Below are 14,122 nucleotides of genomic sequence, written 5' to 3'. Positions count from 1 at the left end.
GTACAAGGGTCGGGAATTCCATAAATGGGGTGGGGAGGGAGTAGAAGATGGAAAGGGATAAATAAGGGGATCCGAAGCTTCCCCTTTAAGGGACAAGAGAGAGTTACAGTAGCAAAAAATACTCAATTTAAAATTTAAATGAGTGCACTTACTTGGAAATACCATACAGTCATCATCTGTTTATAAGGTGACTGACATATAAAGTGCTTTTTTGTTTTAAGGTAAAAAAAAAAATATTCGGGGTAGAGTTTCGGGTGTAAATGTCAGGTGCAACATAACGGTGCTCACTCCCAAGAGTCAAGCAAATAACCTTGGCATTTAGGACCCTGCCTTTTAGAACATGAAATTGTATTTTGTTGGGTGTCTTTTTTTTTTTTTTTTTAAGGAGGACTACATTAAGGGGTCACCTATTAGCTGTGTTTTTGCTGTCTTAAACTCAACCCTCCTGTCTATTAAAATCAAACCACTGTGTAAACATTCCAGTGTTGTTCTCCGTCTACAGTGGCCACAGGGATCAGGTTTCACCTGCGTGCACATCTTCAAGCAATTAGAGCAATTAACGTGAAGCCATTTCACATTCAAGGATTCAAGGTCTATGGTGACATTCAAGTCCAGGAGAAGTCTGAAAGGGAGGGAGAGGAAGCGGTCCAGAGCATGGCTACTGTTCCATGGCCCTGAGCAGACAATCCCTTTTAAAAATGGTAGCTCTTTTAAGGATATGATTATGAGGTCTTTAAATGACATATCAAAAGTTTTTTATATAAAAAAACCCCAACAGTCATTTAATTACACTAATGAAGGTCTTTATACATGGCAGATTTTCTTTAAAAGGCTTTAATGGCCATGAGAAACGGCATGTTGCTCCTTCCCGCCTCACTGGGTAGTGACAACATTCTTTTTAAGGAACAATATATTTTATAATGTGTAAGGGAATCAGCATTTCACTTGTACATGTAAACCTCCCTGTGTTGGGTAAATGCCACCATTACAGCAGCGTGGAATGCTTAGTGGGGAGATTTTTGGAGTAAGTATTAAAAGCAACTATTTTTTTAAGGTTGGAGAAGAATAGTGGTGACTTTTAACATGACGAGCTACAACAGTTGAAAGGGAATCAGCTTTAGCACATCAGATAGAGCCACTTAGGCCTGACAGAAAGTAACTTAGAAAACAAGTCTTAGAATCCAGGAGGGTTTTGTTTTGTTTATTTGTTCGTTTTTTTATGTTTGTGACTTAGTTACCCAGAAATCGTGTGGTCATGAGGCAAGCCCTAAACTGAACTGGTTAGTACACTTTTTAAATCCACATTTTACTGTTGGCTTATTATGCAAAAAGGGAGTGAGGGGCTAATTTTAAAAATCCAAGGGTGATGCAAGAAATCTATATCTGCAGTCACAGAGGCTGTTTGCGGTCAGGAGCAACTGCAGGCTAAAATCCAATGTGGAATTCTGTTGTCTGACCTAATGCTGGCTGTTCACATTCAGTGTTTGTTCACCAACAGCTCTCAAGTACAAAATTGTTGGGAGAATTGCTTTTTCATTATATGTACTGACTTTAATTAGAATAAGAGGCTTATTTTTAAAAAGAAATAATTGTGTGCCTCTAAGAAAGTTCCTGCGATAATTCCTCTATGGAATTGCTCTAGTTGGCTCCCAGGCATTGAGCAGCTCTGTATCTGTAGGACCGAGCTCGTCTGTTTGAGGCTGGAGCATTTGTGTTCATTCAGTAACTAGCCATTTTAGGGAACTGGTCTGCTTAGAGCTCTCTAGCCCCATCTAGAACTTAGAGTGCCTCTGCTGAGAGACGGTGTTCCTGACTGCCCCCTGGGATGGCACCCAGGCTAGGTGCCTTTGGAAAGTACATCACCGAGCATATGCAGGGAATGCCAATAAAATGCAGCGTGCTGGACACTGAGCAAGGTAAGGGTCTGCCTCTCTCCCCTGCCCCTTGGAAAATGGATTGCTAGGAAATCATTTGCAGTGTTTCTAACTGGACCAGCTGAGTTAGACAGGGACATTAGAATTGGTTAGCCCACCCCCCTAAAAGCAGAGAGGCATGCATGGAAGCGCTGTCTGGCTCCAAGGGAGGTGAGGCAGTAACCCAGGTCTTTGCCATTTTATTCTCCTAGCCTAGTCCTCTGTTCCTGTGATCTGCCTTTTGAACTGTTTTTGTGGCTGATCAGTTCCACCTAATATGTCTCTTGATTTCTGCTATTGTAATACTCAGGCGACATGCTGTTCTCTTCATTTTTATAAGCTTTAGATGCTTCTGCCTGTCAAATTCTGGCGGTTTATCTTCAGCGTCTGGATTTGCTTTCAGACTTGAATGTCTATCAAGCTGCCGTCGCTTTGAATGTGAGATCAAAAGAAGATGAATTCCAGTAAAAAATTTCCCTCCATGAAGAAAAGATCGGGGCCTATGTAAACATCCCACTGACAGTTCCCAATGAGTTATTTTAGCCGAGTATTAGCACCTGGATGACAGACAGTCCAGCATTCCACGCTAAATAACAAATCAGTTGCTTCCGTGGCAGAGGAAGACTGCCACACAGCAATACATTCCCAGAAGGAATCTTTTTTTTTTCTCCTCCGCCTCCCTCCCCCTGTTCGTCTTTTATTGAGTATGGCTGTTCGACAACTCGTTCTGTTTTTCAAGCTGACTTGCTCTACCTTCCCCAGTTTACTTTTCTTTGCAGTAACTGTCAAGTTACTTGAGTGACGGAAGACAGGACTTTTGATCATTAGTTTGGGATGGTGAAGGAGCACTGGAGCAGGCAAGCAAGGCATCTTGAGATAAACAGGTAGTTTGGGTGCAGAGAAGGAAAATGTGAAGGAAAAGCAGCGAAAGCAAGATCAAGGGCATATCTCTGGAATGCGGGACAGCGTGTTCTTTAAAAATATATGTGACAAAATCCTCTAAAGTCTGCAGAATCTTAATTTTCTTTCTTTCTTCCTTTTTTTTTTTTTTTTTTGGAAAGCATCCTGCCTATGTAAATGTCACCACAAAAATATCTCCAGAGCAGGTTTCCCCAAACCCTGGCGGTGGTGTCTGTGCGTGATAGAGCTCCGCTTGGTTAGGGCTTGGGCGAGCCGGGGCACACTTCTGATGCTCTCCGTGCTTGCTTTTGCAGACCTGGAGTGATTTAGATACGGGCAGCATTTATAGATTTCTTTGAGGGCTAAATGCAACTTTGAAAATTACCTGCAAGCTCCAACTGATCTTTCAACTCTGCAAGTGAAGAATTACTTGAGGAATTCTTGTGGTTTCTTTGTCATTTAGTGAGAGCCCAGCAGCTCCCGTGGAGGCAAGCGTCCCTGAGGTTGCCTACAAAGGGCAATGTTCCAGTGTGTTTCTCCTCGAGTGTGCTTCAGCCGCACAGCACTTCCTGTTTATTCAAACATCTTTTTTACCGCTCGGCAACCCCCGCTTCACAGAAACAGCCAGAACCCATCTACAGCAAGAAGACGGAAATCCAAAGGCAGGCAGTGCGAGCTCACTCCGTCAAACTCTTCATTTTCTCTGTAAGTGTCCAGAGGAAAAAAAAAAAAAAAAAGGAACACTTTCTCTGGGTTAAACTTTTAAACTAGAGATCCGCTCCTGTGCAGCCAGCCTCTGAAGGGCAAAATAAGATGATCCAACTTGGTTACTGCTTTTTCAGCATCCCCCACCCCCACCCCCAAGCCCTGCTCATTGAAAGCGTCTTTCTTTTGAGGGATTTGAGAGGACCGGTTCGTTCTCCCTCCTTGTTAATTGACGCTTGCTTTCCAAAGTGTCTGCGGTTATTAGCAGCTAAGCAAGCCGCCGTGTGTCGTCAGGACGCTTTTACAGGCTGGGACGCAGACGCGACCCTCGCTCTGCTCATTTGCGACTTTGTTTTGTGTTGCCTTCTGCTGCTTCCTGTTACCACAAGCAGTCAGAGAATGTGCAGGAATGGTGCCTTTGTAAATCTGCGTCTGCAGGATTGTCCTCTGATGTTTGCATCACGATACCGTCATCATTGGTGATTTGGTCTTGATAATATTTTGTACCAATTTCATGCCAATAAAAGTCCGGCTGCTGAAACAAGCACGGTCATTATCTCGTTCAGATGACTATTGTTTAAACGGAGGGGGCTGCAGAAGGAGAGAGGAAGCCCGCCTCACTTTCTGCGATGGTTGTTAACTTTGATGTTGGAAGGCTCTTTTCAGAATTCTCATTGTGTATAATTAGTATGGCAGGGAAAGCCCTCGGACCTGGGCTGCTTCTCCGCTCTGTGTCCAAAAGCCATGGGATTGCTCTCTGACCTCTCTGTTGAAATGAGGTTTTTTTTTAACACATGGCTCGACATTTTTTAAAAAGGGTTCCACCTTTTCCTGTCTGATGTCCTTCTTGTGTCCCTCCCCTCCTTCCACACCACTCCCCCAACCCTGACCCCCCAACTTCAGTATAATTGGTAAGCCAGGTGCTAATTTTTTTTTGTTGTGTTTTAGCTGTGTACTGGTCAGGGAATAGACAGGAAATGGAAAATTAGTCCTTTTGATCTTAAGGGAATGGTTATTAACTCTGAACCTTGTTTGTTAGTCCCCAGACTAAATACCCTTAAATTTTATTGTCTACAACAGCATCTGTTAGAATTGAGAAATACACTCTGTAGTTGTCCAAACCTCTGATGGAAGAAATCTTTAAACAAATAGAATAAATAAGGGTGTATGTGAGGGGGTGGGGGTCGGGGTTGCTGTGCTGGCTTTTTTAATGTTCAGAAGTTGTTCTACTTTGCAAGAAAAAAAAACTACCTTGCGACTGCCTTAAGGACAATTTGTTTAACAGTAGGAGTAATTGCAAGGAAAATGGAAAGAGTGACTGAAGGTATTTACTCAGATGTTAGTGTAGGTGTGGGGGCTGAAAACTCAGTGTGGGAACAGTGGGCTGCTTTTCTTGGTATCTCAGTCTATTTGATGACCATCAAATTTCCCAGCTCGCTGGTTTTGTTTTTTCTGGATGGCATGTTTGATTATTTATCAGAAGGGGAAGGGAGTAGGTGAAGCAAATAAACATGTGACTGAGTTCTGTTTTGTTTTCCACTCAGAAAGCCATGCCCTTTAACAGATATACAGAAAATAATAAATGCATTGTTTTATGATAAAAGGAAATTACATATCTTTTTTTTTAAAGGCAAGTGAGTTAACCCTTAAGACTCAGGTGTCTTTTTTGCCTTCTGAGAATATGCCAGGCTTCTTACTGAGAATCTATCATCATGTATGGTTTTATGGGGCAGGATTTCCCAGGATTAGTTGTTCTGTGGTTTGGCTTTTCTAGATGCTTCCCTTAGTTATGCCTGCCTCAGTAGCTCCACTTTATGGTGTGTGTGTGCTTTAAACAGTGATACCATCTGACAAATCAGAGACTCTTAAGAGTTTTGCTGAAGGCTGTGTGTTCTGGCTTGAAATCTAAACATGAACAGTTCAGTTAAAGGAAACTACACCGGAGTTTCTGTGAGCAGTGCACAGCATAATTCATTACAGGCCCACTTGTGCTTCTGTCTTTAAAGATGCCAGGCAGGTAGTATAATGCAGAGAGTCCATGCATACATTCTGTCCCTCAAAACACCTTCCAGTCTTTAATGTTATGTAACTACTACAGCGATTCATGGTCGCTGTTATCTCAGATCCAGGCCTCCAGAGACTAGGGGAAGGCTCACATCTACATTCCGTGTAGACTTAGAAACCAGCAAACTACAATGTTAATTTTTTTGTTTGAATTCCCAGGTGGAGTTTGCATGACTCCTTGTAGACCTTCCTTATACATAGGCATGCACTGACATATATGCCCACTTGGGGACATTTTTAAATACATAGAGCACGGTTTTCAATAGGGCCTTCATCGTGTATATACATCCTGAAAAAAATGATGGTTGTGATCCTAGCACTGTGCCTGGTCCAGCCGTGTCAAGAGCTATAAATCACAGCTGAGAATCTGTTTCGTTGCCTATACTGTTCTGGAATGCGAAATGGAAATATGCACACAGAGGGATTCCCTCTTCATTGACTATATAAGGGAACAACGCAGCTGCACACAAACACGGGCAGCTCCCACCAGTATCGTCCTGCATGTATGTAACTGGGAGGGGGCTTCGCCCTGGGATGACAAGGATGGAAGCAAGAGCCTTTCTGCCGCCTCTGCTGTGACCTCCGGTGACTCTCCGAAAGGCAGTTGTGTTGGATAGTCATACTCTGTACTTCTACACAGCCCTTTGTCTGTTGAAATCAAAGTGCCTGACTAATGCTAACTCGTCACTCCTCAGAGCAGCCTTGGGACATAGGTAGGCTGCAAAGACTTATCCCACTTTTGAGGTGGGAAAATGCCTGTTGTTAAAATAGTTTACAGTTTCCGGGTGTGTCTGTACTTACTGGTCAGGCCAGACCTGGCAGGACTGTGATGTGTAGATGCCATGAGAAGCATTTTCCCTGTGACATAGCTCTGACCACAGGCAGTCTCATGAGAAAATGTTTAACCATGAAGATCTGGGACTGGAAAATACAGCTTGTGTGTGGTGTTGATGGTGGGGGGTGGGGGGAGAGGGAGGAGCCAGTGAAGAGTAATGCTGAGTTTTACCCTCTTGAGGGTCAAAGCCAGGATGTATTTTTTGAAAGATACAGCATGGGCTGAAAATTTTGATTTTTGTTTTGTTTCACATTAACTCAGCACGTCGTTGGCAGTCCACAGAAATCAAGTGAGTTTGCCTATTGGCTGTGCTGAGGAAGTCAGAAGTTGCCCTGTACTTAGGCCTTTGGGGCAAAAGAATTGAAACATCCTGTTACCCCTAGATGTGGGATTCTTTAGTTCTGGGATGTCTTAGGCCTCCTCCCTATGGTTACTAAGCCCAGTGCCATTTGCAGTTTAAAGCCTTGGTTGAGAGCTTTTCCAGAAGTTTCTGGAGTAGTGTGTTAGTATTTAGATTGTTTGGTTCCCAATACTGTTTGTTAGTCGGGACCTGAATCTAGAAATTAGATTAGAAAAATCTCTATTCAGAATGTTTTTTGTTTTAAAAAGCAATTTTCAACAGACCATAAATAGTATGATTCCATAAATAATATGATTTTTTTGAGCACACCCCCACATGTTGACAGTGTGTCACATGTAGTTGATGTTATTACACTTGATTTTTTTATTTTCCTAATTCACTTATGCATTTTCCTATCTTGTACCATAAGCTTATTGCTTTCACTGTCAGTAATTTTTACAAAATGCTTTTTTAAAAACACAAGAATCACTTACTGAATGTCAGCCATTAACCTTCATACTTTTCATGTACTAATTATGATGTAAGAACTGTTACTTCCTTCCATTCTTATACTGAGGAAACAGAGGCGCAGAGAGGTTAAGTAACTTGTCCAAGGCCACACAGCCAAGTGGAGCTGTGGTTCAAATACAGGTAGAATGACTGGTACCACTTAACCACCATGTCTATGGCTTGTAAGGCAATACATTCATGTTTTTCAAAGCAAACTTCTATTTCTTTGGAATTGCTATGATTCTCCCAAGGTCAGTAAATCCCCCAAATTCCCAGATTCCCTATTTCTTCATTCTTGGAGACTCAAGTTTCACCTTATGCTAAACTGTGGTCACTGGAAGTTCCAAAGATCATTTTCACTCTGTGAGCACAACTCTGTGAACACAGTTGTCTTGTCTGAACCTCAGTTTTGCTTTTAATCCCCTTTTTAAGAAAATGTTTCTAATTCTTTGACCAGAGCCATTCAATCTATTTTTCTTCTTGCTGTATTCTTTATCTGTAGTAGATGTATATGTACTTTTATTTATATAAAGGATACAGTCTTCAAAAAGTTCACTATAAAGTTACCTTTGAGTGTGGCTTGGATTCACTGAATATATTCTTCTAAACATTTCTAAATTTTTCTTGGTCAAATCAAGGAAGCAGTTCTAATTCTAGGCAAATGGAAGAATCCCCAATTCTCACATTTGTGGATCAGAGGCCGGTTTTGGTTGTTGTTCCTGAAGTACTCATGATGGGCTTCTAATCCAGATCGTGTGACCTTTGGCATGTTATGTCAACTTTCTGTTTACATAAAGCAACTAGAACTCAGCCAGATACCCAGCTGGCATTCAGGAAGTGTTAGGTACCTTCTTGTTCATCCGTGGTGTCCTCTTCGACGACACTGTCTCCAACCAGCTCACTGTTGGCCTCTAGGCAGCCCCTCCTGCTATAAGGCTCTAAGAGTCAAGGCAAGGCAGAGGTCAGGGTTTGGGGAGGGTCACAAGGAGCCATGTTTGCTCAAGAACCGTTGCCCGTGGAAAGAGGCAGGACTGTCACGGGCAAGTTGTCTGTGTGGCCCCAAGAAATAGCATGTCCCCTCTTGTCCTCAGTTCGCTTTTTGTACAGTGAACATGGTCTGCCTTAGATTCCTTCGGGCTCAACAGAGGATAACTGATTTCCTCAGGGACTTTTATAAAGAGGACAACTAATAGTTTGAGATCACTGGGTGGGATACAGGGCTCTTTGCTTCTCACAAAATACATGTTCTTACATGTGGTACAATGTATTGTAGTAACAGTTTCTATTTAATAATTACCAAATCAGGTACTATTCTAAGGGACATCCATGTATATCTCACATAATTCTTATAATGTAACTTCTCTGTTGCTGTGTTTCTGTACCTGTTCACAGGTTTTAACACCTCAAAGAATTGTGAAAATCAAGGCAGTGTTGCTGTATTGTTTAGTACTTGTCTGGCAATACTGCTCAGTAGATTGCAACTCTTATTAGTGTTATTCCTCATCCCCATCGACAGAGCAGTGTGAAGAACGCAGTTACCCGGAAATGCAAACCAAAACCGCAATGAGCTATCCCCTCACGCCTGTTAGTATGGCTGTTGTTAAAAAGACAAGGATAAGATGTGTTGGTGAGGATGTGGGGAAAAAGGGAACCCTCATGCACTGTTGGTGGGAGTGTAAATTGGTGCAGCCACTATGTAAAAGAGTATGGAGGTTCCTTAAAACCTCCTGTATGAGCCAGCAGTCCCACTTCTGGGTATGTATCTGAGGGAAATGACTATCTTGAAAAAGTATCTTCTGCATCCCTATGTTCATTTCAGCATTATGTACAATAGCCAACACATGGAAACAAGCTGAGTGTCTGTCAATGGGTGATGGACAGAAAACATGTGATATACATACACACACCACACATGCATACACTCACACATGTATATCATTCATTCATAGAAAAGAAGGGAAATCCTCCCATTTGTGACAACATGGATGGAACTTGCAGGCATTAATGCTGACTGAAATTTGTCAAAGAAAGGAAGACAAATACTTTATGATCTCACTTATATGTAGAACCTAAAATAATAATATTCAGAGAAACAGAGAACAGTTTGGTGATGGCCAGAAGCAGCAGATGGGGGAAATGGGTGAAGGCCGTCAAAAGCAACAAGCTTCAGTTACAAGGTATTAAGTTCTGCAGATGTAACGTGCAGCACGGGGACTGGAGTTATGAATAGTACATCATGCATTTGAAAGTCGTTAAGAGGAACAGATCTTAAAAGTTCTCATCACAAGAAAAAATAACTATATGAGGTGATGTTTATTAACTACATTTACTGTGGCAATCGATGTAATTTACATATATGTATAAATATATACACATCATGTTGTACACCAAACGCTATTACAGGGTTATATGTTAATACATTTCAACAAAACCGCAATGGAGGAAGCATGCAGAGAAAATTTTTTTTTAGAAAGAATACAGTTATTTAACACAGACACACACACACATGCACACACACACACAGAGGCAACTAAAGCAGGCAGTGATAGCAGAGTGTGAGTATCTACAAGTGAGTTAAGAAACCAGTGGTCGGAAATCCCACTGGACCAGAAAGCCACGCCGGTGGGTGGAGAGAGCAGATCTGACTTGGATGAAGGCAGAGCGGGCACATGGGCTACCCGGCGCCTGAGCTGTGGCTGGACTTGGGCTCCGTTGTGAAAAGAAATCTCTGCTTTCTTATCTCAGCCTCTCCACGGTTTGCTTTCTGAAAAGCTCCTTTTGAAAAATTCCCGCCTTGACCCAGCTGACCCAAGGAAGAGGGGACTTGTCTGTGTGTGGGGGGCTCAGAGAAGGAATGAACACCCAGAGCTGACGGCGGAAGGCGGAACCTCCCCAAGGGAAGGGGGGTGAACTTGGACAGGTGGTGGGGGACAGCACAGTGTGAGGAGAGCAGAGGGGCTGGCTGGCCTTGTTCCGCCCTCCCTGTCTGCCTGCCTCAGGTTTTGTCCCAGTTGTGGGCACACAGGGCGCTACAGGAATGCAGAAGCGGGTCCCTTTGATATGGGGACATCAGGGAACTCTTGAAGGAACTGGATTGTGAACAGAGTTCTTATGAAAAGGTAGAATTTATTAGTTCATTTTACTTTTTTTTTTAACGTTACTGTGATATCTTTGACACAGACACGAGTGTGTATAGTGTATGTATACACGTATATGTAAATGTATATGTATATAACTTGATGTTTATATAATATATGTATACACTGTGAAAAGAGCACCATCATTGAACTGAATTGCTAATCCATCACCCCTACATAGTTACCCTTTTGTGTGTGATGAGGTATTATATGTATCCTCTTAGCAAATTAAAATGACGTGATGCAGTACAATTAACTACGGTCACCATGCCGTGCATTTGATCTTGAGAACTTATTCATGCCACAGCACTGAACCTCTGTGCCTTTTGGCCAGCATCTCTCCATTCCCCCCACCTCCCAGATCCTGGTAACCACCATTCTACCCTCTGCTTCTGTGAATTCAGCCTTTACGGATTCCACAGTGTAAGCAAAATCCTGCCATGTTTGTCTGGGGAAGGTAGACTTTAAATGGGGAATGTGGAGGGATGCTTCATAAAAGTGCACAGAGAACAGAGAGAGCGGAATTGCAGATGTGGCCGTAGCTCCACGCATCCTGGCAAATGAGAAGATCTCGTTGAAAGAAGCAAGTCTGTGTGGGGAAAAGAGGCCAGCCAGTACAATTAGAAGATGTGACCCCAGGAAAAGGCCTTTCCCCACATCCTGGAGGCTCTGGGACCCAGGCTCACTCATGCGGTTTTGGCTCTGTGGGACTGCGTGTCCATTTGCTAGTCACCTGCGGCCATGTTGGGTCTAGTGAGTGACCTTGAGAGAATGTGAGCACCAAGTTCTCCCGAGACAGTGTGTGTGTGTGTTTGCTTTTCTGTCCTGGCCACTCAGTAGACTAGTGACCTTTGGCAAGTTACTGAACTCCGCAATCTCATGGTTTTTCCACTTTAAATCGGTCATCCTACAACCTTGCCCTGCTTCCCTTCGAGATCTTGGGCATAAGAAATAAAATAGTAAGTGTAAGGCAACTACCTGGCACAGAGCAAACAATTCTGTACGTTGTTTTTATTTCAGTATCCTAAACGCAGGAAATTATTACCTTCCTTTGCCCCATGTTTCTGGGTGTTCCTTACATCTTAAATTGTTATACGGGCATAATCTATGTTATTTGCAGAATCTGCTTTGAGAACTGTAGATTTGGGGGCAAGATGAGGATTTTTGTTTGTTTGTTTTTCCTTTCTTACCTTGGGTAACGTTTTGGCCAAGAGTGAGTAGTTCAAATTTTATATGATTATTGTTATTCAGGTCATTCCCCTCATCCTATTTCAATTTCTTTCTTTCGTCTTTTATCTCAACCGGAATTTTGCCTCTGAGTTGGTTTCCACTCTTGCTTCTTTGCCAACACTTGAGGCAAGGGAAGGAAGGGAGGTATTTTGTGAAGCTGGGCCCTCATGGGCTTTAAACGCCTCTCAGGGCACCCTGGGTACGTGTGACTGAACACCACAAGGAGAAAAGGAATGCAGCGCCCTGTTTGAGCGGACGCTCAGTTCTGTGTTTTACTACTAAAAACCACAGAAAATTACCCATTATTGTAAGCATGATCCTAGCCAGATTTTTCTGTAGGCTTCCAAATTAGCAAGTCTCATTCCAAGGTGTGAAAAGATAGGCATCTGGATTATTCATCATGAGAGTTGCTGGGCTACACCCTCGTAAAAGACAATTGCAGAAAACAGCGGGTTAATACTGTGAGTTAATAATTCTCTTTGGTTCATTTATATTTGCATGTGACCCCCAGATTTTCTACTTTGGGAATATGGGGAAGGACTGGGCCGATTATTTATTTGGGGTGCCATCTGGTCTTTCCTTAATAAAGGAAGCAGGTTTGAGGCGGCAGGTGACCTAACATTTTAGACATTTTCTAATAAACTGGACTTGCGTTTTACTTCATGGTTGCCTGCAGCCCTCGCGGCCCGGCTGTGGTCCTGCCGTCTCTCCTGAGTGGGACAGGCTCAGGCTTGGGCAGCACCCGAATGGAATGCCTCCAGAAACCACTCAGGTGCCAGAGACTCGGTGCTGGTGATTCAGTGTCTGGCACTGGCTCCAAAAAGGAGCAGCCTGCAAGGTGGTAACCAGGCCCTGTGTTAATAGGTATATGGGATAGGACTCTGATGGTGGGGTATTTTTTTTTTTCTTCCCTCTTAGAAGAGACTTCAAACAGACTTCCTGACTGTAGCCATTAAACTTAAACTTACTTCAGCTGATTTTGCAAGAGGATTATAGATAACCATTTCTCTTTGTCTCATGAAAATTCCTAACCTTTACCTTCTTTGGCAGGAAGTATCCTCTCCATGGATACGTCAATCAAAAAGGTTATTTATGATTGCACGTGAATGTAGGGCTTGCTGACCCCTTTCTGCTTCCCAGATTTCCTTTGGGGTGGAACTTGTAAACAGAATATGCCTCTTCCTGTCTAGCGCCTTCGGATGTTTCTATGTCAATATCACCTCGAGTATGTGTATCGGATGGCGATTGAGCCCCACAGCTCTAATGCTGGCAAATCGTGGTTCAGCACAGTTCTGTTCTCCTTCATCTCAGTTCTTCTTTTTTAAAAAAGCACCAAAAAAAAAAAAATTTGTCATCTTTCTTCTAAGAAACTACACTCTGATCAATCACTGATATTAAAACACACACACAGCTCCCCACTTCCCTGTGCTCATGTCTTTGCATTATTTGTTATACTTTAAAGCTGCAGTGAGGAATATACCTGTTAAGTTTCAGAGCAGTGATAAGCACCCTCTGTGCAGTTTAAAGCACATAAAAATCCCGTCAGTAAGGATTTGGGGACTGTGGCGTTGGAGGCAGGTCTACAAGGTGGAGGTTCACGCTGGTGTGGGAGGGTGAAGGAGTTACACTGGGTCCCGCTGGTGGAGGGATGCTGTGTCGTGGCCGCATCTTTCACCACCTCCACCCGCGGGGATGACACTGTCCACGGCCATCCCCCATCTGCATTTAGGACAGTGACCAGAAGGGGTCTTTCACTTGTTCATTTTCTCTCCCTTTTGACGTTAACGTGAGCCCATGGTGTTGGAGTGCTGTAGGAGGAGGGGGCTTGTCTCTGCTGCAGCTTCTCACCATCTCTCTCTAGATATTGTCTCACACACTCCTTTGCAAGGACTGTGGAACATTTCAAGAAATCCATGCCCACTCTAAATGTTAACTGTTGTGGAATGCCCCCCAAGCATGCGATCCTTTCTCCAGCTCTTAGGACTCTGAGGATGGCTTATGTTGCATAGAACCTTTCTCTCCAGGTCACTGATTCAGATGCACCATCCCAACTGATCTGAGGCTTTGCTTCAGATCTGATATCCCACCTGCTTTTGGGAATCAGGTCAAGTGAATCAAGCTCAGAATCTAAACCCTTACGTGCAGTATCATAGTGTAGACCACACAGGGTCTGGTGCAGAGAGACTGTTAGTGACTCTGTGATGCTTTTTTCATGGTTGTCACCCCTCATATATTAAAATTTTAATGGGAAAGTGTTTTTGTTTGTTTGTTTTTCACTTAGGACACTAGTAATATGACCTGCTGGGCTGCTACGGTGCTTTCTTTGTGTCTCTAGTATTTACATAATCCACTAGCATTGGACTCTTTCCTTGAGCATCTCATATTTTCACAATCAGTAGAATCCCTGTATGACATTCACTTACTTTTCCATTTTCCGGTGATAACCAAGTGCTCCATTTGTACATATCTCACACACACATGCATGCAC

At 43.1% G+C, this 14,122-nt stretch overlaps 1 protein-coding gene across 14 annotated transcripts in view; it reads left to right on the top strand.

Annotated features, from left to right (window-relative positions):
- FOXP1 (forkhead box P1) overlaps window positions 1-14,122 on the top strand; it is a 624,795-nt gene that overhangs the window by 460,343 nt on the left and 150,330 nt on the right. Inside the window, exons 1-2 of one of the 14 annotated variants that reach the window (XM_037019195.2) lie at window positions 1,705-1,916; window positions 3,277-3,518. The exons of 10 other annotated variants lie outside the window; for them this stretch is intronic. In XM_037019195.2, coding sequence (XP_036875090.1) covers window positions 1,826-1,916; window positions 3,277-3,518 — 333 coding nt within the window. In that variant the 5' untranslated portion in view covers window positions 1,705-1,825. Of the gene's footprint in view, window positions 1-1,704; window positions 1,917-3,276; window positions 3,519-14,122 lie in introns of those variants that run through there. 3 more of the 14 variants (XM_037019193.2, XM_037019192.2, XM_037019204.2) reach the window with 3 other exon arrangements.

The sequence above is a fragment of the Manis javanica genome, chromosome 3, assembly GCF_040802235.1.
Source record: "Manis javanica isolate MJ-LG chromosome 3, MJ_LKY, whole genome shotgun sequence".
NCBI lineage: Eukaryota > Metazoa > Chordata > Mammalia > Pholidota > Manidae > Manis > Manis javanica.
The sequence above is the reverse complement of the archived record's forward strand: the minus strand, read 5'-3'. Positions and strand labels throughout refer to the sequence as shown.